The following is a 27,971-nucleotide window of genomic DNA, read 5'->3' on the forward strand; positions in this document are numbered from 1 at the left end:
GAGCCCCACATGGGACAACCCAATCACCTTGTATCCCCCCCCCCCCCCGGAGCGCTTAGAACAGTGCTTTGCACATAGTAAGCGCTTAACAAATGCCATCATCATTATTATTATTATTCAACCAGATTCCCAGAAAGACAGCCGAGAGAAGCAGCATGGCCCAGTGCTTAGAGCCTGAGCCTGGGAATCAGAAGGACCTGGGTTCTAGTTCCAGCTCCACTTGTCTGCTGTGTGAACTTGGGCAAGTCACTTCACTTCTCTGGGCCTCGGTCCTCTCTTCTGTAAAATGGGGATGAAGACTGTGAGCCCCAAGTGGGACAGGGACCGTGTCCGACCCGATTAGCTCGCTGTGGGCAGGAAATGTGTTTGTTTATTGCTTTATTTATTGTTATAGTGTACTCTCTGAAGAGTTTAGGACAGTGCCTTGCATTTGCATACAGTAAGTGCTCAATAAATACAATTGAATGACTAAATGCATTCATTCATTTATTCATTCATTCAATCATATTTACTGAGAGCTTACTGTGTGCAGAGCACTGTACTAAGGGCTTGGAAAGTACAATTCCCCCCTTCTAGACTGTGAGCCCGCTCTTTCGTAGGGACCGTCTCTAAATGTTGCCAACTTGTACTTCCCAAGCGCTTCGTACAGTGCTCTGCACACAGTAAGCGCTCAATAAGTAATGATGATGATGATGATGATGGCATTTGTTAAGCGCTTACTATGTGCAAAGCACTGTTCTAAGCGCTGGGGAGGTTACAAGTACGATTGAATGAATGAATGAATCATCATCATCATCATCAATCGTATTTATTGAGCGCTTACTGTGTGCAGAGCACTGTACTAAGTGCTTGGGAAGTACAAATTGGCAACATATAGAGACAGTCCCTACCCAACAGTGGGCTCACAGTCTAAAAGGGGGAGACAAAACCAAACATACTAACAAAATAAAATAAATAGAATAGATATGTACAAGTAAAATAAATAAATAAATAAATACATAAATAAATAAGTAAATAGAGTAATGAATACAATTTGACAACAGATAGAGGGGATCCCTACCCAACAACGGGCTCACAGTCTAGAAGGGGGAGACAAGACAACAAAACAAAAAATCCCCAGGTAGACAGGCATCAATAGCATCAATCCAAATAAATGGAATTATAGATATATATGCATCATTAATAACATAAAATAGAATAATAAATCTGTACATAATAATAATAATAATGGTATTTGTTAAGCGCTTACCATGTGCCAAGCACCATTCTAAGCACTGGGGTAGATACAAGGTAATCAGGTTGTCCCATGTGGGGCTCACGGTCTTAATTCCCATTTCACAGATGAGGTAACTGAGACACAGAGAAGTTAAGTGACTTAAGGACAAATGTACACAAGTGCTGTGGGGGGGGGGGGTAGAGCTCAGTAAGCGCTCAATAAATACGATTGATTGATTGAGTCAGTGTGACTGGGAGGGGAGGAGGAGCAGAGGAAAGGGGGGCTCAGTCTGGGAAGGCCTCCTGGAGGAGGTGAGCTTCAGTAGGGCTTTGAAGGGGGGAAGTGTGCTATGGATCCAATCCAGGCAGAACGGTGTCTGGAATATACTAAGCGCTTAAGGAATACCATTAATACAATGATTAGCGAACGGTGGCAAAAAGACTCTTTGGAACAGATGCAGGGTCTTCTTGTATGGTGTTTGATAAGCTCTGGGACAGTTACAATACTAATAATGATAATAATTTTGGTATTTGTTAAGCGCTTACTATGTGCCAAGCACTGTTCTAAGCGCTGGGGAGGTACAAGGTAATCAGGTTGTCCCGCATGGGGCTCACAGTCTTAATCCCCATTTTCCAGATGAGGTAACTGCAAGCTAATAATAATAATGATGATGATCATCATCATCAATCGTATTTATTGAGTACTCCATCCACATCCTCCTCGACCACAGTCATCATCATCATCAGCAATCATATTTATTGAGTGCTTACTGTGTGCAGAGCACTGTACTAAGCGCTTGGGAGGTACAAATTGGCAACATACAGAGACAGTCCCTACCCAACAGTGGGCTCACAGTCTAAAAGGGGGAGACAAAACCAAACATACTAACAAAATTAAATAAATAGAATAGATATGTACAAGTAAAATAAATAGAGTAATAAATATGTACAAACATATATACATATATACAGGTATATACAGGTGATGATGGTTTTTGTTAAGCACTTACTATGTGCCAAGCACTGCTCTAAGCGCTGGTGTAGATACAAGGTAATCAGGTTGTCCCCCGTGGGCCACATAGTCTTAATCCCCATTTTACAGATGAGGTCACTGAGGCACAGAGAAGTTAAGTGGCTTGCCCAAAGTCACACAGCTGATAAGTGGCGGAGCCGGGATTAGAACCCATGACCTCCGACTCCTAAGCCCGGGCTCTTTCCACTGAGCCACGCTGCTTCCCGATGAGGTTGGATACAGTCCATGTCCCACACAGAGCTCACAGTCAATCAATCAATCGTATTTATTGAGCACTTACTGTGTGCGGAGCACTGTACTAAGCGCTTGGGAAGTACAAGTTGGCAACATATAGAGACGGTCCCTGCCCAACAGTGGGCTCACAGTCTAGAAGAGAGTCTTAATCTCCACGTTGCAGGTGAGGGAACTGAGGCACAGCTACAGAGGGGGTTCAAAGAGGGGTCTGGAAATTTCATCTGGGGATGATGGCAGGAGGCTTTGTTGCCTGCCTGGGACACATTTCTTAGGACAGCGCTCTGCACATAGTAAGCGCTCAATAAATACAACTGAAAGAATTAATGAATTTCTATGCACTGAGGGGCTGAGGGGACCTAGGTGCTTATTACAGTGCTTTGCACCCGGTAAGTGCTCAGTAAATACAATTGAATGAATGCCGGACCCCGCACAACCCTGACAAATTCACCCGAAGAGACTCAGCTTCTGCCAGGCTGGAAAGAAACCCAAACCCCAAACCCATTTGGTCATAAATTTCCATGGAGAGCTATAAATTCCATAAGAGACTATCAAATGGGAAAATTTCCCCTCACGCATTCCCCCCGTGTGGATTTAAATTGGCTTTGTTAATATATATTTAGCTTATTTTTAATAAGATACATAATATTTACCAGAGGAATGCGGGACTCCTTCCAGGAGGGAATCTGTCTCGTGGCGGGAAGGTGCTTTTTCCACTCCTTCTCTCTTCTCTCGTTAAGGGGAATGGGAAAATCAGGAAAGCCAGATGTGTTTGGGAAATCAAAACCTTCGGCACGGTGACAGGCCTAGGAATTCGAGTCGAAGATGGAAATTTTTATCCCGCATTGAGCAGGAGGAAGGCGATGAGGTGGAGAAACATCCCACAGTTCTCTTCTCTGGCCTGGGATGCCCTCCCTCCTCGTATCCGACAGGGAATTATTCTCCCGTTTCAAAGCTTTATCGAAGGCCCGTCGCTTCGATTCCCAACTGACTTAGTACAAGTGCTCTGTACTAAGTGCTCAAGCGCTTAGTACAGTGCTCTGCACATAGTAAGCGCTCAATAAATATGATTGATGATGACTTTTCCCAAGTTTCTTGCCCTGTCCTTACACGTAAAAATATCTTCTAAGCCCTGGTCTCTTCCCACTGGAGAATCAATCATTCAATCAATCTCTCATACATAAGGATAATGATGATGATGATAATGGTGTTTGTTAAGCGCTTACTATGTGTTAAGCGCCGTTCTAAGCGCTGGGGTAGATACAAGCTAATCAGGTTGTCCCACGTGGGGCTCACAGTCTTCATCCCCATTTTACAGATGAGGTAACTGAGGCACAGAGAAGCTAAGTAGCTTGCCCAAGGTCACACAGCAGACAAGTGGCGGAGTTGGGATTAGAACCCACGTCCTCTGACTCCAAAGCCCATGCTCTTAATAATAATAATAATAATGATGGTATTTATTAAGCGCTTACTATGTGCAAAGCACTGTTCTAAGCGCTGGGGGGGTTACAAGATGATCAAGTTGTCCCACGTGGGGCTCACAGTCTTCATCCCCATTTTACAGATGAGGTAACTGAGGCACAGAGAAGCTAAGTAGCTTACCCAAGGTCACACAGCAGACAAGCGGCGGAGTTGGGATTAGAACCCACATCCTCTGACTCCCAAGCCCATGGTCTTAATAATAATAATAATAATAATGATGGCATTTATTAAGCGCTTACTATGTGCAAAGCACTGTTCTAAGCGCTGGGGGGGGTACAAGATGATCAAGTTGTCCCACGTGGGGCTCACAGTCTTCATCCCCATTTTACAGATGAGGGAACTGAGGCTCTGAGAAGTGAAGTGACTTGTGCAAGGTCACACAGCACACATGTGGCAGAGCCAGGATTTGAACCCATGACCTCTGACTCCCAAGCCCGGGCTCTTTCCACTGAGCCACGCTGCTTCTCTAAGAGAAGTGAAGTGGCTTGCCCAAGGTCAGACATGTGGCGGAATTCTTGCCACTAAGCCATGCTACTTCCCTATAATGATGGCATTTGTTAAGCGCTTACTATGTGCCAAGCACTGTTCTAAGCGCTGGGATAGGTACAAGAGAAGCAGCATGGCTCAGTGGAAAGAGCCCGGGCTTTGGAGTCAGAAGTTATGGGTTCAAATCCCGGCTCCGCCAATTGTCAGCTGTGTGACCTTGGGCAACTCACTTAACTTCTCTGTGCCTCAGTGACCTCATCTGTAAAATGGGGATTAAGACTGTGAGCCCCACATGGGACAACCTGATCACCTTGTAACCTCCCCAGCGCTTAGAACAGTGCTTTGCACATAGTAAGCGCTTAATAAATGCCATTATTGTCACCTTGTATCCCCCCAGCGCTTAGAACAGTGCTTTGCACATAGTAAGCACTTAACAAATGCCATCATTATTATTATTATTATTATTATTACAAGGTAATCAGGTTGTCCCATGTGGGGTTCACAGTCTTCATCCTCATTTTACAGATGAGGTGATGGAGGCACAGAGAAGTTAAGCTGCTTACCCAAGGTCACACAGCAGACAAGTGGAGGAGGCAGGATTAGAATCCATGTCCTCTGACTCCCAAGCCAGGGCTCTTACCACTAAACCACACTGCTACTAGTGATGTATTGACCACCTGATGTGTGCAGAAAGTAATAATAATAATAATGATGGCATTTATTAAGCGCTGGGGAGATACAAGGTGATCAGGTTGTACCATGTGGGGCTCACAATCTTAATCCCCATTTTACAGATGAGGTCACTGAGGCTCAGAGAAGTTAAGTGACTTGCCCAAGGTCACACAGCAGACATGTAGCAGAGCCAGGATTTGAACCCACGACCTCTGGCTCCCAAGCCCGGGCTCTTTCCACTGAGCCATGCTGCTTCTCTTATTATTTCTTATTATTATAAGAAATATTCTTATTCTTTTTCATATTCTTTTCATATTCATATTCATTTCTTTTTCTTATTCTTTTTAATATTCTTATTCTCTTATTATTTCTTATTATTTCTTATTATCACTCCCCCTTTTAGACTGTGAGCCCACTGTTGGGTAGGGACTGTCTCTATATGTTGCCAACTTGTACTTCCCAAGCGTTTAGTACAGTGCTCTGCACACAGTAAGCACTCAATAAATACGATTGATGATGATGATGATTATTGAACCGTGAGTATTTTCATTTTTGTCTCAATCATTCATTCAGTCATATTTATTGAGCACCTACTGTGTGCAAAGCACTAGGACTAAGCACTTGGGAGAGGACAATAATAATAAATAATAATAATGATGGCATTTATTAAGCACTTACTATGTGCAAAGCACTGTTCTAAGCACTGGAGAGGTTACAAGGTGATCAGGTTGTCCCACGGGGGGCTCACAGTCTTCATCCCCATTTTACAGATGAGGTAACTGAGGCCCAGAGAAGTGAAGTGACTGGCCCAAAGTCACACAGTTGACAGTTGGCAGAGCCAGGGTTTGAACCCGTGACCTCTGACTCCAAAGCCCGGGCTCTTTCCACTGAGCCATGCTGCTTAGAACACGGGCCCGAGAGTCAGAAGGTCGTGGGTTCTAATCCCGTCTCCTCCATTTGTCTTCTGGGTGACCTTGGGCCAGTCACTTAACTTCTCTGGGTCTCAATCAATCAATCAATCAATCAATCATATTTATTGAGCACTTACTATGTGCAGAGCACTGTACTAAGCACTTGGGAAGTACAAATTGGCAACATATAGAGACAGTCCCTACCCAACATTGGGCTCACAGTCTAAAAGGGGGAGACAGAGAAAAAAAAAAAAACCAAACATACTAACAAAATAAAATAAATGGAATAGATATGTACAAGCAAAATAAATAAATAAATAAATAGAGTAATAAATACGCACAAACATATATACATATATACAGGTGCTGTGGGGAAGGGAAGGAGGTAAAATGGGGGAGATGGAGAGGGGGACGCAGTGACCTCATCTGTAAAATGGGGATTTCCTCACGTGGGACAGGGACTGTGTCCAACCTGATTTGCTTGGATCCACCTCAGCGCTTAGTACAGTGCCTGGCACATAGTAAGTGCTTCGCAAATACCATAATGAGCCCATTGTTGGGTAAGGACTGTCTCTATTGCCGAATTATACTTTCCAAGCGCTTAGTGCAGTGCTCTGCACACAGTAAGTGCTCAACAAATATGAGAGAATGAATAAGTATTACTAATTATAATTAAACAGACACATTCCCTGCCTACAATGACCTTACAGTCTAGAGGGGAAGACGGTCATTAATACTAATAAATAAATTATGGATATGGGCCAAAGCGCTGTGGGGCTGGGAAGGGAGATGCATAAAGGGAGCAAGTCAGGGTGACGCAGAAGGGAGTGGGAGATGAGGAAAAGTAGGGCTTTATTCAGGAGGACTTCTTGGAGGCGAAGGACCTTCAGTGGACACTCCCTCTAGGAAGGAAATCAATCAATCAATCAATCAATCAATCAATCGTATTTATTGAGTGTTTACTGTGTGCAGAGCACTGTACTAAGCACGTGGGAAGTACAAGTTGGCAACATATAGAGACAGTTCCTACCCAACAGTGGGCTCGCAGTCTAAAAGGGGGAGACAGAGAACAAAACCAAACATACTAACAAAATAAAATAAATAGAATAGAATCAATCAATCAATGGTATTTATTATTAATAATAATAACAATAATGCTATTTGTTAAGCGCTTACTATGGGCCAAGCACTGTTCTAAGCACTGGGGGAGATACAAGGTAATCAGGTTGTCCCACGTGGGGCTCACAGCCTTCACCCCCATTTCACAAATGAGGGACCAAGGCCCAGAGAAGTGAAGTGTCTTGCCCAAGGTCACCCAGCAGACAAGCGGCGGAGCCGGGATTAGAACCCACGTCCTCTGACTCCCAAGCCCGGGCTCTTTCCACTAAGCCAGGTTGCTTCTCTGCAGAGCTTACTGTGCAAAGAGCACTTTGGAGAGGACAATGCAACAGAGATGGTGGACATGTTTCCCTGCCTACAACGATCTTACAGTCTAGGAGAAATATCGCATTTTTAGTCTTTATTTCCCCGGTGCCGCACTAAGTGGACGCTAAATTAATACCGCAAATACTTCAATTATTTGGAGAGAACAGTGCAATAGAGTTGGTAGATAATGTCCTCGCCTTCAAGGAGCTTTCAATCTTCCATGTTCAGAGCACTTAACTAAGAAGAGTACTGCAAAACCGAATTAGTCTGTGGTGATTGGAAAGTCAAGTGGGAGGACAGGGTTCGGGTGGGAAGATGAGGAGTTCCATTCTGGACGAGATAAATTTGATCTGTCAGTGGGAGATCTTGGGCATAGACCGAAGATCAAGACAGCAGAGAAGGAGAGAGGTCAGGGATGGAGATGGAGATTGGGAAATCATCATCATCATCATCAATCGTATTTATTGAGCGCTTACTGTGTGCAGAGCGCTGTACTAAGCACTTGGGAAGTACAAGTTGGCAACATATAGAGACATCCCTACCCAACAGTGGGCTCACAGTCTAAAAGAAAATCATCCACAGAAATCATCCGTGTAGAGGTGGGAGTTGAAGTCGTGGGAGCGAATGAGTTCTTCAAGGGAGTGGGTGGAGATGGAGAAGAGAAGGGGACCCAGAACTGAGCCTTGAAGGACGCCCACAGTTGGGGTGGGAGGCAGAGGAGGAGTCCATGAAAGAGACAGAGAAGGAGCAGCCAGAGAGAGAGGAGGAGAACCAGGAGAGGACAGTGTCAGTGAAACTGAGGTTGGATAATATTTCCAGGAGACGGGGGTGATCCACAGTGTCGAAGGCAGCTAAGAGGTCAGGGAGGAATAAGATGGAGTAGAGGCCGCAAGAAGGAGATCATCAGTGACCTCTGAGAGGGCGGTTTCTGTGAAGTGAAGGGGACAGAAGTCAGATTGGAGGGGGTCAAGGAGCGAACTGGAGGAGAGGGATTTGAGGCAGCGGTGTAGACGACTCAAGGAGTTTGGCGAGGAAAGGTAGGAGGTGGATGGGGAGCCGTGGGGTCGAGGGTTTTTTTTTTAGGGTAAGGGAAACATGAACGTGTTCGAAAGCATTAGGAAAGAAGCTACTGGAGAGTGAATGATATGAAGACGGCGGTCAGGGAAAGAAGAAGGGAAGAGCCAGAGTTTTCAGAAGGCATAAAGGGATAGAGTTGGAGTTGCAGGTGGAGGGAGTGGATTTTGAGAGGAGGCGGAAGATCCCCTCTTGAGATACAGCTGGAAAAGATGGGAGAGTCAAAGAGGATGCAGGAGGAGGGAGGAATTGAAGAGGAGCAGGGGAGAGTTTATGGAAATCGCAGCTGATGGTTTCAATTTTCTCGATCAAATATGTGGCCAAGACGTGAGGGGAAATAAGTGGGGGTGAGTGGGAGGACAGTAGATTGAAGGAGGGAGTTAAATTTCTGGAACTTCTGGCCGGGATAATGGATGAGGACATCAATAAGGATGGAGAAAAAGCCTTGCTAAGCAAAGGAGAGGGATGAGTTAGAGCGGAAAAGGATGAATTTGCAATGTATGAGCTGCACTGATATCTGGGTTCTAATCCCTCCTCCACCACTTGTCTGTATGACCTTGGACAAGTCACTTCATTTCTCTGGGCTTCAGTTACCTCATCTGTAAAATGGGGATTGAGTGTGAGCCCCACGTGGGACAGGGACTGTTTCCAACTTGATTAACTTGCATCTATCTACCCCAACGCTAAGAACAGTGCTCGGCACATAGTAAGCATTTACTACTACTGCTACTAATAATAATAATGGCATTTATTAAGCGCTTACTATGTGCAAAGCACTGTTCTAAGCGCTGGGGAGGTTACAAGGTGATCAGGTTGTCCCATGGGGGGCTCACAGTCTTAACAGGTACCATAATCATTACTATTATTCTTCTTCTTCTCATTGGTCTCATCCTGTTAACTTCAAAAGGAGCTCTTGGAGAGAGCAGAGATCGATCAGGTTATTGCAAGGTGACCTGTCAAGAATTATCCTAGACTTTTGCTCACAGCTCTAAGCAAAACCGAGGCCTATGCTATATTTCATTCATTCATTCATTCAATCATATTTATTGAGCATTTACTGCATGCAGAGCACTGTACTAAGCGCTAGAAAAGTACAATTCAGCAACAGAGACAATCCCTGCATTTAGCCACGGTTCGTAAACATGCATGCTTTCCAGTCTGCACATCTGGAGGTTTCTTTGGTGTTTTTTTTATAGTGGCTGATAATTATCCTTGCAACCTGCTTACGGTTTTTGCAAGGATTGAATGACCTCGTTGCTGATGGGAATAACAATAACAATAATAATAATAATAATAATATTATCGTTGGCTGGAACTTCCTATCAGCTGGGAAGCTTTGCATGCGTTTCTTCTGGTGACAGTTTATATTCACGATGGCTTGCACTCAATCACGCAACTCCTAGATCCGTGACCCCGTGACTCGGAGACGTGAAGGGCAGGAAAGAAAATTGTCCTTGGATCGCTGGTCTCAGCATAGCCCATTTCTCTTCAGTTCCTGGGAAAAATGTCTGATTATCTCGTAAAAGTAATAATAATAATTGTGGTAGACTGTGAGCTCCCCCCTTGTAACCTCCCCAGTGCTTAGAACAGTGCTTTGCACATAGTAAGCGCTTAATAAATGCCGTTATTATTATTTGTCAAGCGCTTACTATGTGCCAGGCACTGTACTAAGAGCTGGGGTGGAGACGAGCAAATCGGGTTGGACAGAGTCCCTGTCCCATGTGGGGCTCACAGTTTTAATCCCATTTTAAAGATGAGGGAACTGAGGCACAGAGAAGTGAAGTGACTTGCCCAGGGTCACACAGCAGACATGGGGCAGAGCTGGGATTAGAACCAAGGTCCTTCTGATTCCCAGGCCGGTTCTGCCTCTCCACTGCTTCTCCGCAGCACTAAGCACTGTATAATAATAATAATAATGTTGGCATTTGTTAAGCGCTTACTATGTGCAAAGCACTGTTCTAAGCGCTGTGGGGGATACAAAGTGATCAGGTTGTCCCATGTGGGGTTCACAGTCTTAATCCCCATTTTACAGATGAGGGAACTGAGGCTCAGAGAAGTTAAGTGACTTGCCCAAGGTCACACAGCAGACATGTGGCGGAGCCGGGATTCGAACCCATGACCTCTGATTCCAAAGCCCGTGCTCTTTCCACTGAGCCACGCTGCTTCTGTATCTACCCCAGCACTTGGTATGGCGTCTGGTACATAGTAAACGCTTAACAAATACCGCAGATATCATTGTCAGGGGGCTTCGGGGGTTCATAGAGAGAGCATGAGTCTTGGGAGGCAGAAGATCTGAGTTCTAGCCCTGGTTCCCCACCTGCTTGATGTGTGACCTTGGATGAGTCACTAATCCTTCTCAATGTAGGCTCGTTTTGAGCAGGGAACATGTCTGCCAATTCTGTTGCTTTGTACTCTCCCAAGCGCTTAGTACAGTGCTCTGTACGTAGCAAGTGCTCCATAAATACCATGGATCGATTGACTTCACCGCCCCATTCCTCACTTTCCGCGTCTGTTAAAAGGAGCTCAAATTCCGGTTCTCAACCCGTCTTGGATTGCAAATCCCACATGGGATGGGGACTCTGTCCAGTCTGATTCTTTTGTATCCACCCCAATGCTTAGCGCAGAGGAAATGCTTCATGAGCACCACCGTGATTATTATTCTTACAAATCAATGCGTCCTAGTGAAAAGAGCGCGGGACTGGATCTCAGAGGACTTGGGTTCTAATCCCAGCTCCATCATTTGCTGGCTGTATGAGTTTGTGCAAATTATTTCACTTCTCTGGGCCTCATTTTCCTCAGCTGTAAATTGGGATTTAAATATCTGTCCTCCTTCCTGCTTAGACTGAGACCCATGTGTCTGACTGGATTAACTTATATATATATACATTATTAATAATAATATATATTAATCTTATACATTAACTTATATATATATATACAAGTTAATAATATATAATAATTATAAGTATAATAATATAATAATATAATATAATAATACAATTATAATTATAATAATTATAAGTTAATAATATATATATATATATCAATCAATTGTATTTATTAAGCGCTTACTATGTGCAGAGCACTGTACTAAGCGCTTGGGAGGTACAAATTGGCAACATATAGAGAAGGATATATATATCCTTCCCTATATATCTTCTATATATCCTTCCCTTGTACTTCCCAAGAGCTTAGATGTACTTCCCAAGCGCTTAGTACAGTGCTCTGCACACAGTGAGCACTCAATAAATACGATTGATGATGATGATGATGATGATATCCCCACACTTAATGCAGTGCTTGGAACACAGTAAATGCTTAACATATACCATAGTGATAATAACAATTATTATTGTCTTCTGAGTGACCCAGGGTAAGTTGCTTCACCTCTCTGTGACTCAGTTCCCTCACCTGGAAAATGGGGATTAAGACTGTGAGCCCCACGTGGAACAGAGACTGTGACCAACTTGATTAGCTTGTTTATACCTCAGCATTTAGAACAGTGCTTAACACATAGTGACCACTTCACAAATGCCATCTTCAGCCTCCTCCTCATCATGTCCTAGTGGATAGAGCAAGGCCCGGGAGTCAGAAGGTCATGGGTTCTAATCCCGGCTCCGCCACTTGTTTGCCGTGTGGTTTTAGGCAAATCGCTTAGCTTCTCCGTGCCTCAGTTCCCTCACCTGGAAAATGGGGATTAAGACTGTGAGCCCCACGTGGTACAGGGAATGTGTCCAAACCGATTACCTTTGTATCTCCCCCAGTGCTTAGAGCAGTGCCTGGCGTAAACACTTAACAAATACCATTATTATTATTATTATTAGTCACACAGCTTTTAACAAATACCTCACAAACAGAAAATGGTAAATAAGTAACCAAGCTAATCAATGCTTTCCCCCATGTCTGTTTCAGATCCGGCAGTGTTCTGCATCACTGGAATGAAATTTACTTCTTTGTGGAACATTTGGCCCACAAATTCATCAGGTAAGAAACGGGTTTTTTGACGGTTTCGGGGAAGCCCTTGGCATGAACGCAAGGCAGTCTGGTTCGTTCATTCATTCAATCATATTTATTGAGCACTTACTGTGTGCAGAGCACTGTACTAGGCGCTTGGGAACTGCAAGTCGACAACATCTAGAGATGGTCCCTACCCAACAACAGGCTCACAGTCTGGAAGGGGGAGAAGACAACAAAATAAAACATGTGACAGGTGTCAAGTTATCAGAACAAATAGAATTAAAGCTAAACGCACATCATTAACAAAATAAATAGAAGAGTAAATATGTACAAGTAAAATAGAGTCATAAATCTGTACAAACATATATACACGTGCTGTGGGGAGGAGAAGGAGGTAGGGTGGGAAGATGGGGAGGAGGAGAGATAGGAAGTCCTCTTGGAGGAGGTGAGCTCTCAGTAGGGCTTTGAAGGGAGGAAGAGAGCTGCACTGTGGGGAAGGGTGGCCTTAATAATAATAATAATAATGACATTTATTAAGTGCTTACTATGTGCAAAGCACTGTTCTAAGCACGGGGGAGGTTACAAGGTGATCAGGGTGTCCCGCGTGGGGCTCACAGTCTTCATCCCCATTTTACAGATGAGGTCATTGAGGCCCGGAGAAGTGAAGTGACTTGCCCCCAAGTCACACAGCTGACAAGTGACAGAGCCGGGATTTGAACCCATGACCTCTGACTCCAAAGCCCGGGCTCTTTCCACTGAGCCACGCTGCTTCTCATCAAGCCCCTTGACTTTGACCCGTGGGAGTTGTTGGATCGTGGCCTGGGTTTGGGGAGCAGAAGTTGGCGTCATTTTCTCAGCGGGAGTCAGATAGACCAACTTGTACTTCCCAAGCGCTTAGTACAGTGCTCTGCACACAGTAAGCGCTCAATAAATGCGATTGATGATGATGATAGGCCATTTCCCCCGCCCCCTAGTCTTTGGTCCTCACTTTAGGGAGCTAGTTATTTTTTAGTTGGCTCTCTTCTAATAATTGTGATGATGATGATGATGATGATGATGATAGCATTTATTAAGTGCTTACTGTGTGCAAAGCACTGTTCTAAGCGCTGGGGAGGTTACAAGGTGATCGGGTTGTCCCATGGGGGGCTCACAGTCTTCATCCCCATTTTACAGATGAGGGAACTGAGGCCCAGAGAAGTGAAGTGACTTGCCCAAAGTTACACAGCTGACAAGTGACGGAGCCAGGATTTGAACCCATGACCTACGACTCCAAAGCCCAGGCTCTTTCCACTGAGCCACGCTGGCATTTGTTAAGCGCTTACTATGTGCCAGGCACTACAATAAGTGCCGGATACAAGAAAATCGGGTTGGACACAGTCCCTGTCCCACACTGGGCCCGCAGTCTCAATCCCCATTTTCCAGATGAGGTGACTGAGGCCCAGAGAAGTGAAGTGACTGACCAAGGTCACCTAGCAGACAAGTGGCGGAGCCGGGATGAGAACCCATGACCTTCTGATTACCAGGCCCGGGCCCTACAGGGCCATCTGGACATCTCATCATCATCATCATCATCATCAATCGTATTTATTGAGCGCTTACTGTGTGCAGAGCACTGGACTAAGCGCTTGGGAAGTACAAGTTGGCAACATATAGAGACATCATCATCATCATCATCAATCGTATTTATTGAGCGCTTACTGTGTGCAGAGCACTGTACTAAGCGCTTGGGAAGTCCAAGTTGGCAACATCTAGAGACAGTCCCTACCCAAAAGTGGGCTCACAGTCTAAAAGGGGGAGACAGAGAACAAAACCAAACATACTGACAAAATAAAATAAATAGAATAGATACGTACAAGTAAAATAAATAAATAAATAGAGTAATAAATATGTACAAGCATATATACAATCAATCAATCAATCAATCAATCGTATTTATTGAGCGCTTACTATGTGCAGAGCACTGTACTAAGCGCTTGGGAAGTACAAATTGGCAACACATAGAGACAGTCCCTACCCAACAGTGGGCTCACAGTCTAAAAGGGGGAGACAGAGAACAAAACCAAACATACTAACAAAATAAAATAAATAGAATAGATATGTACAAGTAAAATAAATAAATAAATAAATAAATAGAGTAATAAATATGTACAAGCATATATACATCTATACAGGTGCTGTGGGGAAGGGAAGGAGGTAAGACAGGGGGATGGGGAGGGGGACGAGGGAGAGAGGAAGGAAGGGGCTCAGTCTGGGAAGGCCTCCTGGAGGAGGTGAGCTCTCAGTAGGGCCTTGGTAAGTAGTAGGTAGACAGTCCCTACCCAACAGTGGGCTCATAGTCTAAAAGATGCTACGGCAAAGGTAGACTGACCCTGGACTCTGGAGGCTAGGCCGGAGGTGGACGCTTTGTCCCTGCCCCGACTGTAGAGTCCGCGGGAGGAAACGTCCAGACATGAGAACTGTGGATGAGGGCGGAAGGGCGTCTGAGGAGGCTGCGGGAGAAAGGATGCCCGAGGGCAAGAAGGGTATCCGAGCGAGGAAGGGCATCTGAGGGGACTGTGGGCAGAAGGTGTCTGAGGATGGAAGAAAGTCTGAGGCAGCTGAGGCCACTTGGGGAGGAAGTTATCTGAGGGAGGAAGGACGTTTGAGGCCCTTCAAAGCCCTACTGAGAGCTCACCCCCTCCAAGAGCCCACTGTTGGGTAGAGACCGTCTCTATATGTTGCCAACTTGGACTTCCCAAGCGCTTAGTACAGTGCTCTGCACACAGTAAGCGCTCAATAAATACGACTGAATGAATGAATGAATGATGTGTATATAGCTATAATTCTATTCATTCTGATGGCACTGACACCTGTTTACTTGTTTTGTTTTGTTGTCTGTCTCCCCCTTCTAGACTGTGAGCCCGTTGTTGGGTAGGGACCGTCTCTATATGTTGCCAACTTGTACTTCATCATCAATCGTATTTATTGAGCGCTTACTGTGTGCAGAGCACTGTACTAAGCACTTGGGAAGTACAAGTTGGCAACATATAGAGACAGTCCCTACCCAACAGTGGGCTCACAGTCTAAAAGGGGGAGACAGAGAACAAAACCAAACATACTAACAAAATAAAATAAATAGATGGAGATGGAGACTGTGAGCCCCAAGCGCTTAGTACAGTGCTCTGCACACAGTAAGCCCTCAATAAATACGACTGACTGAATGAATGAATGAAGAGGCCTTCCCAGACTGAGTCCCCTTTTTCCTCTCCTCCTCCCCATTCCCCCCGCCCTACCTCCTTCCCCTCCCCACAGCACCTCTATATATATTTGGACAGATTTATAACTCTATTTATTTTACTTGTACATATTTACTATTCCATTTCTTTTGTTAATGATGTGCATTTAGCTTTAATTCTATTTGTTCTGACGACTTGACACCCGTCCACATGTTTTACTTTGTTGTCCATCTCCCCCTTCTAGACTGTGAGCCCGTTGTTGGGTAGGCACTGTCTCTATATGTTGCCAACTTGTACTTCCCAAGCGCTTAGTACAGTGCTCTGCACACAGTAAGCACTCAATAAATACGACTGACTGAATGAATGAATGAAGAGGCCTTCCCAGACTGAGTCCCCTTTTTCCTCTCCTCCTCCCCATCCCCCCCGCCCTGCCTCCTTCCCCTCCCCACATCACCTCTCTATATATTTGGACAGATTTATAACTCTATTTATTTTACTTGTACATATTTACTATTCTATTTATTTTGTTAATGATGTGCATTTAGCTTCAATTCTATTTGTTCTGATGACTTGACACCCGTCCACATGTTTTGTTTTGCTGTCCGTCTCCCCCTTCTAGACTGTGAGCCCGTTGTTGGGTAGGGACCGTCTCTATATGTTGCCAACTTGTACTTCCCAAGCACTTAGTCCAGTGCTCTGCACACAGTAAGCGCTCAATAAATATGACTGAATGAATGAATGAATGAAGAGGCCTTCCCAGACTGAGTCCCCTTTTTCCTCTCCTCCTCCCCCCGTCCTACCTTCTTCCCCTCCCCACAGCACCTCTATATATGTTTGGACAGATTTATTACTCTATTTATTTTACTTGTACATCTTTACTATTTTATTTATTTTGTTAATGATGTGCGTTTAGCTTTAATTCTATTTGTTCTGATGACTTGACACCCGTCCACATGTTTTGTTTTGTTGTCCGTCTCCCCCTTCTAGACTGTGAGCCCATTGTTAGGTAGGGACCATCTCTATATGTTGCCAACTTGGACTTCCCAAGCGCTTAGTCCAGTGCTCTTCACACAGTAAGCGCTCAATAAATACGATTGAATGAATGAATGAGGCGTCTGAGGGCGAAAGGATGCCTGAGGGCCGCAAGAGTCTCTGACTGAGGAAGGAAGGGCATCTGAGGTAGGGCAAAAGGGTGTCTGAGGGAGGAAGGGCATCTGAAGTGGATGTGGGTGGAAGGATAAACGAGGACGGAAGGGTGTCTGAGGAAGGAAGGGAGTCTGAAGTGGCTGCAGGAGGACGGGCTTCTGACGGGCTTCAAGCGCTTAGTACAGTGCTCTGCACACATTAAGCGCTCAATAAATACAATTGATTGATTGATTGATTGATTGATGGATGGATGGAGGGAAGGTGTCTGAGGGAAGAAGGGTGTCTACAGCGGCTGTGGGTGAAAGGATGTCTGAGAGCGGAAGGGTGTCTGAGGGTGGAGGGGCATCTGAGTCGTTTGAAACAGGGCCTGAGGGTGGAAAGCCATCAGAGGCGGCGCGGGTTTCGTCCTTTTTGAGCCCGGACAGTCGGGCTCTCAGCTGGCCTGTTCCCTTCCAGTTCCCGCTCATGCTCCGTTATCCACGGTGATCCAACCTCCCCCTAGCAACCGACTGGAAGCCCATCCCTGGGGGAAGATCCTGGAACAAGCGTGGGGATCAGAGGTCACCTCCGAGACAGGCCCCACGGTGCAAGAAATCCTCCACCTGCCAGAAAATGGAGGCCGTGGTGTCATCCCGTTATCCCAGGGGCACCACAGGCCTCTCACGGTTCTGTGTGTGTGTGTCACGTGACAATAGCGTGCGATAATGCCCGTGTCCCACACTGCGTGCTAATAACAACTACTGCAGTAGCAGTAGTAATAATAATAATAATTATTATTATTATTATAGTATTTGTTCATTCATTTATTCACTCATTCATATTTATTGAGCACTTACTGTGTGCAGAGCACTAGACTAAGCAGTTGGAAAGTAACCTCACTTAATACGTGCCAGGTGGGGAAAAACACGCTAATCGGGTGGGACACAGTTCCTGTCCCATCTGGGGCTCACCGCCTTAATCCCCATTTTACAGATGATGGGACGGAGGCCCAGAGAAGTGAAGTGATTTGCCCAAGGTCCCACAGCAGAAAGGTGGCAGAGCCGGTATTAGAACCCATACTAGAATGTATTTTCTAGACTGTGAGCCTGCTGTTGGGTAGGGAGCGTGTCTGCTAAGTCTGTTCATTCATTCATTCATTCAATCGTATTTGTTGAGCGCTTCCTGTGTGCAGAGCACTGTACTGAGCGCTTGGGAGGTGCTGGTTGGCAACATGTAGAGACGGTCCCTACCCAACAGTGGGCTCACAGTTTAGAGGGGCTCACAGTCTTGTCTGTTGTGTCGTGCTCTCCCGAGTCGCCCGTGGTTGGGTAGGGACCGTCTCTATGTGTTGCCAACTTGTGCTTCCCAAGCGCTTGGTACAGTGCTGTGCACACAGTAAGTGCTCAGCAAGTGCGATTGAATGAGTGAATGAATGAATGAGTCCTTAGTACAGTTAGTAAGCGCTCAGTAAATCCCACGAAGGGACTGCTGGAGGCAGTGACAGAGGGAATGTGATAGAACCTGACATAGAGAAGCAGCGTGGCTCAGTGGAAAGATCCCGGGCTTTGGAGTCAGAGGTCATGAGTTCGAATCCCGGCTCCACCACAAGTCTGCTGTGTGACCTTGGGCAAGTCACTTCACTTCTCTGAGCCTCAGTTACCTCATCTGTAAAAATGGGGATGAAGACTGTGAGCCCCACGTGGGACAACTTGATCACATTGTATCCCCCCAGCACTTAGAACAGTGCTTTGCACATAGTAAGCGCTTAACAAATGCCGTTATTATTATTATTATTATTATTATTATTATTATTATTATTATATGTTGCCAACTTGGACTTCCCAAGCGCATAGTACGGTGCTCTGCACACAGTAAGCGCTCAATAAATACTACTGAATGAATGAATGAATGCTTTTTCGGCTCCTAGGCCTGGGCTCTAACCATCAAACGACACGGCTTCTCAACAACCTCCTGGGGTGTCCATTAGTGGGTCGGCCGTGACCTTCTTGGCTTCCAGGTGGTTTTCTTGCCATCTTTCCTGCCTCTGAGGGTGAAGATGTCAGGTGTGGGAGGGACCCAGGGGCAGAAGGGCAGGGGGAGCCGAAATAATCCTTGTTGCGTCTCTAATTGTGTTCTCTTCCCTTTCCAGCCCCCAACTGAGGATGTCCTTCATAGTGTTTTCTACAAGAGGTTCCACTCTAATGAAGCTAACAGAAGACAGGTGAGAAAGCCTTCTTGTAAACCGCTGTTCCTCCCAGAATTCCCCCAGGGACCCCTTGATTCCATAGTAATAATAATAATAATAATAATAATAATAATGGCAGTTATTAAGTGCTTACTAATAATAATAATGGCATTTATTAAGTGCTTACTATGTGCAAAGCACTGTTCTAAGCGCTGGGGAGGTTTACAATAACAATCATAATAATGGCATTTGTTAAGAACTTACTCAGTGCCAAGCACTGTTCTAAGCACTGGGGGAGATACAAGGTAATCAGGTTGTCCCACGGGGGGCTCACAGTCTTAGTCCCCATTTTACAGATAATAATAATAATAATAATCTTTTAGACTGTGAGCCCACTGTTGGGTAGGGACTGTCTCTATATGTTGCCAATTTGTACTTCCCAAGCGCTTAGTACAGTGCTCTGCACATAGTAAGTGCTCAATAAATACGATTGATGATGATAATGATGGCATTTGTTAAGCGCTTACTATGTGCAAAGCACTGTTCTAAGCGCTGCGGGGGTTGCAAGGTGATCAGGTTGGCCCATGGGGGGCTCACAGTCTTAATCCCCATTTTACAGATGAGGTCACTGAGGCTCAGAGAAGTGAAGTGACTTTCCCAAGGTCACACAGCAGCCATGTGGCAGAGTCATTATTCGAAACCATGACCTCTAAGTCCAAGGCCCGGGCTCTCTCCACCGAGCCACGCTGTTTCTCTGATTTACAGATGAGGTAACTGAGGCACAGAGAAGTTAAGTAGCGCTAACAGTAGCAGTAGTAGTAGCTACACTAGCAGTAGCAGTAGTAATAATAATTATTATTGTAGTATTTGTTCATTCATTTATTCATTCATTCATATCTATTGAGCACTTACTGTGTGCAGAGCACTGGACTAAGTGGTTGGAAAGTACAAATCGGCAACATATAGAGATGGTCAAGCACTTACTATGTGTCAAGCACTGTTCTAAGCGCTGGGGTAAATACGAGGTCATCAGGTTGTCCCACGTGGGGCTCGCAGTCTTAATCCCCGCTGTACAGATGAGGAAACTGAGGCACGGAGAAGTTAAGTGATTTGCCCAAGGTCACATAGCAATCAAGTGGTGGAGCTGGAATTAGAACTCACGTCCTTTGGCTCCCAAGCCCGTTCTCTTGCCAATAATAATAATGATCATAATAATAATAATGGCATTTCTTAAGTGCTTACTATGTGCAAAGCACTGTTCTAAGCACTGGAGAGGTTACAAGGTGATCAGGTTGTCCCACAGGGGGCTCACAGTCTTAATCCCCATTGCACAGATTAGGGAACTGAGGCAAGTGACTTGCCCAAAGTCACACAGCTGATAAGAGGCAGAACCACCACTTGTCAGCTGTGTGACTTTGGGCAAGTCACATAACTTCTCTGGGCCTCAGTTGCCTCATCTGTAAAATGGGGATTAAGACTGTGAGCCCTTTGTGGAATGTGATCACCTTGTATTCCCCCCCAGCGCTTAGAACAGTGCTTTGCACATAGTAAGCGCTTAACAAATGCCATTATTATTATTATTATTATTATTATTATTATTATTATTATGGTATTGAGGCCTGTCTACTTGTTTTGTTTTGTTGCCCATCTCCCCACTTTTAGACTGTGAGCCCGTTTTTGGGTAGGGATTGTCTCTATCTGTTGCCAAATTGTACTTTCCAAGCGCTTAGTACAGTGCTCTGCACACAGTAAGCGCTCAATAAATATGATTGAATGAATGAATGAACCAGGTTTTGAACCCATGACCTCTGACTCCAAAGCCCGTGCTCTTTCCACTGAGCCAGGCTGCTTCTCATTAGGCCATGTTGCATAGTATTAGTAACAGTAATAATTATTAAAAATAATGATGGTATTTGTCAAGCACTTACTATATGCCAAGCACTGTTCCAAGCGCTGGGGTAGATGCAAGGTAATCAGGTTGTCCCATATGGGGCTCACAGTCCTAATCGCCATTTTCCAGATGAGGTCACTGAGGCACAGAGAAGTTAAATGACTTGCCCAAGGTCACACAGCAGACAGGTCGGGGAACCGGGATTAATCAATCAATCAATCAATCGTATTTATTGAGCGCTTACTGTGTGCAGAGCACTGTACTAAGCGCTGGGGAAGTACAAGTTGGCAACATCTAGAGACAGTCCCTACGCAACAGTGGGCTCACAGTCTAGAAGGGGGAGACAGAGAACAAAACCAAACATATTAACAAAATAAAATAAATAGAATGGATATGTACAAGTAAAATAAATAAATAGCGTAATAAATATGTACAAACACATATACATATATACAGGTGCTGTGGGGAAGGGAAGGAGGTAAGATGGGGGGGATTGAGAGGGGGATGAGGGGGAGAGGAAGGAAGGGGCTGAGTGTGGGAAGGCCTCCTGGAGGAGGTGAGCTCTCAGTAGGGCCTTGAAGGGAGGAAGAGAGCTAGCTTGGCGGATGGGCAGAGGGATTGGGGGCATTCCGGGCCCGGGGGATGACGTGGGCTGGGGGTCGATGGCGGGACAGGCGAGAACGAGGCCTAACGGTGAGGAGATCAGCAGTGGAGGAGCGGAGGGTGCGGGCTGGGCTGGACAAGGACAGAAGGGAGGTGAGGGAGGAGGGGGCCAGGGGATGGACAGCCTTGAAGCCCAGGGTGAGGAGTTTCTGCCTGATGCACAGATTGATCGGTAGCCACTGGAGAGTTTTGAGGAGGGGAGTAACATGCCCAGAGCGTTTCTGGACAAAGACAATCCGAGCAGCAGCATGAAGTATGGATTGAAGTGGGGAGAGACACGAGGATGGGAGATCAGAGAGAAGGCTGTTGCAGTAGTCCAGACGGGCTAGGATGAGAGCTTGAACGAGCAGGGTAGCAGTTTGGATGGAGAGGAAAGGGTGGATCTTGGCAATGTTGCGGAGCTGAGACCGGCAGGTTTTGGTGACGGCTCGGATGTGAGGGGTGAACGAGAAAGCGGAGTCGAGGATGACACCAAGGTTGCGGGCTTGTGAGACGGGATGGATGGTAGCACCGTCAACAGTGATGGGAAAGTCAGGGAGAGGGCAAGGTTTGGGAGGGAAGACAAGGAGTTCAGTCTTGGACATGTTAACTTTTAGGTGGCGGGCAGACATCCAGATGGATTAGAATAATTAGAAGAATTAGATTGATAGTAATAGTAGTAGTAAGCACTACTGAGAGCTCACCTCCTCCAGGAGGTCTTGCCAGACTGAGCCCCCTCGTTTTCCTCTTCTCCTCCTCCTCCCCTCCCCATCACCCCCTCCATCCATCTGCCCTCCCCACAGCACTTTTGTGCATATGTGTACATATTTATTACTCTATTTATTGTATTAGTAAGGACGGGGTACAAGCCCGCTGGAATCGAGAACCAGCGGGGCTCAGGGGAAAGCCACATGGTTTAGTTTTGTTGTCTGTCTCCCCCTTCTAGACTGTAAGCCCATTGTTGGGTAGGGACCATCTCTATATGTTGCCGACTTGGACTTCCCAAGCGCTTAGTACAGTGCTCTGCACACACTAAGCTCTCAATAAATACGATTGAATTAATTAATCAATTAATTAATGATGTGTATATAGCTATAATTCTATTTATTCTGATGGCATTGACACCTGTTTACTTGTTTTGTTTTGTTGTCTGTCTCCCCCATCTAGACTGTGGGACCGTCTCTATATATTGCGAACTTGTACTTCCCAAGCGCTTAGTACAGTGCTCTGCACACAGTAAGCGCTCAATAAATACGATTGACTGAATGAATTAATTAATGATGTGTATATAGCTATAATTCTATTTATTCTGATGGCATTGACACCTGTTTACTTGTTTTGTTTTGTTCTCTGTCTCCCCCTTCTAGACTGTGAGCCCGTTGTTGGGTAGGGACCGTGTCTCTATATGTTGCCGACTTGTACTTCCCAAGCGCTTAGTACAGTGCTCTGCACACAGTAAGCGCTCAATAAATAAGATTGAATGAATGAATGAATGAATAGTTAGAGTAGTAGCAGTAATAACTGTTAATGCTGTCAGACACTGTATTAAGCACTGGGGTAGATACAAAATAATCAGGTCTGACACAGTCCCTGTCTCAAATAGGGCTCACAGACTTCATCCCCATTTTATGGATGAGGTAACTGAGGCACAGAGAAACATGGCTCAGTAGAAAGAGCACAGGCTTTGGAGTCTGTGGAACTGAGGCACAGAGAAGTGAAGTGACTTGCCCAGAGTCACACAGCTGACAATTGGTGGAGACGGGATTTGAACCCATGACCTCTGACTCCAGAGCCTGTGCTCTTTTCATTGAGCCACGCTGTTTCGTCGCTTTATAGCCTTCAATCTCCTCGCCCCCTCCTACTTCACCTCACTACTCTCCTCCATCCAAGCCCGCACATTCTGCTCCTCTAATAATAACGATGGTATTTGTTAAGCGCTTACTATGTGCAAAACACTGTCAAATGTCAACCTTCTCCCTGGGCCTCCGTCTCATCTATCTCGCCGCCGACCCTTGGCCCATGTCCTGCCTCTGACCTGGAATGGTGATGATGATGATGGCATTTATTAAGCGCTTACTATGTGCAAAGCACTGTTCTAAGCGCTGGGGAGTTTACAAGGTGATCAGGTTGTCCCACGGGGGGGGCTCACAGTCTTCATCCCCATTTTGCAGATGAGGGAACTGAGGCCCAGAGAAGTGAAGTGACTTGCCCAAAGTCACACAGCTGGAATGCCCTCCCTCCTCAAATCCATCAGACAATTAGTCTCCCCCACTTCAAACCCTTCTAGACTGTGAGCCCACTGTTGGGTAGGGACCGTCTCTATATGTCGCCAACTTGGACTTCCCAAGCGCTTAGTACAGTGCTCTGCACACAATAAGCGCTCGATAAATATGATTGATTGATTGATTATCGAAGGCCCATCTCCTCCAAGAGGCCTTCCTTGACTAAGCCCCACTTTTCCTCATCTCCCGCTCCCTTCTGCGTCTTCCTGCGTCTTCAAGTTGTTGCCAACTTGTCCTTCCCAAGCGCTTAGTCCAGTGCTCTGCACACAGTAAGCGCTCAATAAATACGATTGATTGATTGATTGATTCCTGCCTCGCTCCTTTGATTTACACCCCACTCCCTGCCCCACACCACTTAATGTCCCTATCCCTCATTTATTTAATCAATCAATCAATCAATCAATCAATCGTATTTATTGAGCGCTTACTGTGTACAGAGCACTGTACTAAGCGCTTGGGAAGTACAAGTTAGCAACACATAGAGACAGTCCCTACCCAACAGTGGGCTCACAGTCTAAAACGGGGAGACAGAGAACAAAACCAAACATACTAACAAAATAAAATAAATAGAACTGTCCGTCTAGACTGTAAGCTCATTCTAGGCCGGGAATGTGTCTGTTTATTATTGTAGTATCCTCTCCAAAGCGCTTAGTCCAGTGCTCCGCACACAGTAAACGCTCAATAAATACGATTGACTGACTGCCCAGAAACTATCCCTGCCCTCAAAGACCTTAGAGGGGAGTCAGAAACTGAAATAAATTACAGGTAGGGGAAGTCCAGAGGTGGGATTGTGTCCGACCCAATTATCTTGTATCTCCCCTGGCGCTTAATACAACGCTGGGCAAAAAGTAAGCACTTAATAATAATAATAATGGCATTTGTTATTTATTTATTTATTTTACTTGTACATATCTATTCTATTTACTTTATTTTGTTAATATGTTTTGTTTTGTTCTCTGTCTCCCCCTTCTAGTAATAATAATAATGATGATGGCATTTGTTAAGCGCTTACTATGTGCAAAGCACTGTTCTAAGCGCTGGGGGGGATACAAGGTGCTCAGGTTGTCCTGCATGGGGCTCACAGGCTTCATCCCCATTTTACAGATGAGGTAACTGAGGCTCCGAGAAGTTAAGTGACTTGCCCAAGGTCACACAGCAGACACGTGGTGGAGCCGGGGTTCGAACCCATGACCTCTGACTCCAAAGCCCGGGCTCTTTCCACTGAGCCACGCTGCTTCTCTAGACTGTGAGCCCACTGTTGGGTAGGGACCGTCTGTATATGTTGCCAACTTGGACTTCCCAAGCGCTTAGTACAGTGCTCTGCACACAGTAAGCGCTCAATAAATACAATTGATTAATTGATTGTTAAGCACTTACTAAGTGCAAAGCACTGTTCTAAGCACTGGGGAGGATACAAGCTGATCAGATTGTCCCACGTGGGGCTCACAGTCTTCATCCCCATTTTACAGATGAGGTATAATAATAATAATGACATTTATTAAGCGCTTACTATGTACAAAGCACTGTTCTAAGCGCTGGGGAGGTTACAAGGTGATCAGGTTGTCCCACGGGGGGCTCACAGTCTTCATCCCCATTTTACAGATGAAGTATAATAATAATAATAAGAAGAATATTTACTAAGTCCTTACTATGTGCAAAGCACTGTTCTAAGCGCTGGGGAGGTTACAAGGTGATCAGGTTGTCCCAAGGTGGGGCTCACAGTCTTCATCCCCATTTTACAGATGAGGTAACTGAGGCCCAGAGAAGTGAAGTGACTTGCCCAAAGTCACACAGCTGACAATTGGCGGAGCTGGGATTTGAACCCATGAATCTGACTCCAAAGCCCGGGCTCTTTCCACTGAGCCACGCTGCTTCCAAAAATAATAATTATTAACAATATTGAACCATGTATATATATCTGTATCTATATATATATAGATAGATATATATAGATATATAGAGCTCCAGGAGGAAATTGGTTTTCATTCATTCATTCATTCAATCGCATTTATTGAGCACCCACTGTGTGCAGAGCACTGGACTAAACGCTTGGAAAGTACAATTCGGCAACAGATAGAGACAATCCCTACCTAACAACGGGCTCACAGTCTACTTTGAAGATGGGAAGAGCCATAAGCGCTTAGTACAGTGCTCTACACACAGTAAGCGCTCAATAAATACGATTAAATAAATGAATGAATGGTCAGGCAGAATGAGAAGCAGCCCGCTGCCGTGGCTAGAGCCCGGTCCTGGGAGTCAGAAGGTCATGGGTTCTAATCCCGCCTCCCCCACTTGTCTGCTGTGTGACCTTGGGCCAGTCACTTCACTTCTCTGCACCCTCATCTGTAAAATCAGGATTGAGACCGTGAGCCCCCCGTGGGACAGGGACCGTGTCCGACCCGATTCGCTTGGATCTACCGCAGCGCTCAGTACAGTGCCTGGCACATAGTAAGCGCTTAACAAATACCATAGTAATAATAATAATGGCATGAGCAAGATTTGGAGGATGAGGAAGCCGAGTGAATCTCAGTAAGAAGAGCAGAGATCCCAAGAGATTTTGAGATTCCTTCCGTGAAACCAAGACTCGATGTTTAATGGAAGTTGGGTGGCTCAGTGGCAAGAACCCGGGTTTGGGAATCAAAGGTCGTGGGTTCTAATCCCGAGGCCGCTACTTATCAGCTGTGTGACTTTGGGCGAGCCGCTTCACTTCTCTGGGCCTCAGTTCCCTCACCTGGAAAATGGGGATTAAGCCCGTGAGCCCCACGTGGGACAACCTGCTTACCTTGTATCTCCCCAAGTGCTTAGTGCAGTGCTCTGCACACAGTAAGCGCTCAATAAATACGATTGATTGATTGATTGATTGACTGTCTCTATGTGTTGCCGACTGGTACTTCCCAAGCGCTTAGTACAGTGCTCTGCACACAGTAAGTGCTCAATAAATATGATTGATTGCTTGGCACATAGTAAGCACTTAACAAATGTTGCCAACTTGTACTTCCCAAGCGCTTAGTACAGTGCTCTGCACACAGTAAGCGCTCAATAAATGCGATTGATTGATTGATTGATTGACTGTCTCTATGTGTTGCCGACTTGTACTTCCCAAGCGCTTAGTACAGTGCTCTGCACACAGTAAGCGCTCAATAAATACGATTGATTGATTGATTGATTGACTGTCTCCATGTGTTGCCGACTTGTACTTCCCAAGCGCTTAGTACAGTGCTCTGCACACAGTAAGTGCTCAATAAATACGATTGATTGATTGATTGCTTGGCACATAGGAAGCACTTCACAAATGCTGCCAACTTGTCCTTCCCAAGCGCTTAGTCCAGTGCTCTGCACACAGTAAGCGCTCAATAAATACGATTGAATGAACGAATGAATGAACAAATACTATTATTAGTATTATTATTATTTGAGGGAGGGGCTCAAAGACTTCGCTCCCACTCCTAATCGATTCCTCCCTCCTCCCAACTTCCAAAACTCTCATTAACATTGTTAGAGAGGAAGTTCCTTGCGAGCCAGGACTACTTTTCAAGCGCTTAGTCCACTGCACTGCACCTTAGTGGGAGCTCAATAAATACCACTTGGACTACAACTAGTCACTCTGAGGTGCAACACTTTTTTTTTTCATATTTCTTGTATATGTCATATCTGCTGAGACGTGCCAGGCACCGTACTAAGCGTGGGGTAGATACAATCAATCATATTTATTGAGCGCTTACTGTGTGCAGAGCACTGGACTAAGCGCTTGGGGAGTACAATCAATCAATCAATCGTATTTATTGAGCGCTTACTCTGTGCAGAGCACTGGACTAAGTGCTTGGGAAGGACAAGTTGGCAACATATAGAGACAGTCCCTACCCAACAGTGGGCTCACAGTCTAAAAGATACAAGTTAATCAGGACTCCACAGCCCGGGCTTGGGAGTCAGAGGTCATGGGTTCAAATCCCGGCTCCACCAATTATCAGCCGTGTGACTTTGGGCAAGTCACTTCACTTCTCCGGGCCTCAGTTGCCTCATCTGGAAAATGGGGATGAAGACTGGGAGCCCCCCCGTGGGACGGCCTGATCACCTTGTAACCTCCCCAGCGCTTAGGACAGTGCTTTGCACATAGTAAGCGCTTACTAAATGCCATTATTATTTCT

At 45.5% G+C, this 27,971-nt stretch overlaps 1 protein-coding gene across 1 annotated transcript in view; it reads left to right on the plus strand.

Moving 5' to 3' along the window:
- ANTXR1 (ANTXR cell adhesion molecule 1) overlaps nucleotides 1-27,971 on the plus strand; it is a 259,626-nt gene that overhangs the window by 18,941 nt on the left and 212,714 nt on the right. Inside the window, exons 2-3 of the mRNA XM_038746895.1 lie at nucleotides 12,442-12,513; nucleotides 18,976-19,047. Coding sequence (XP_038602823.1) covers nucleotides 12,442-12,513; nucleotides 18,976-19,047 — 144 coding nt within the window. The remainder of the gene's footprint in view (nucleotides 1-12,441; nucleotides 12,514-18,975; nucleotides 19,048-27,971) is intronic.

The sequence above is a fragment of the Tachyglossus aculeatus genome, chromosome 5 (genome assembly GCF_015852505.1).
Source record: "Tachyglossus aculeatus isolate mTacAcu1 chromosome 5, mTacAcu1.pri, whole genome shotgun sequence".
NCBI lineage: Eukaryota > Metazoa > Chordata > Mammalia > Monotremata > Tachyglossidae > Tachyglossus > Tachyglossus aculeatus.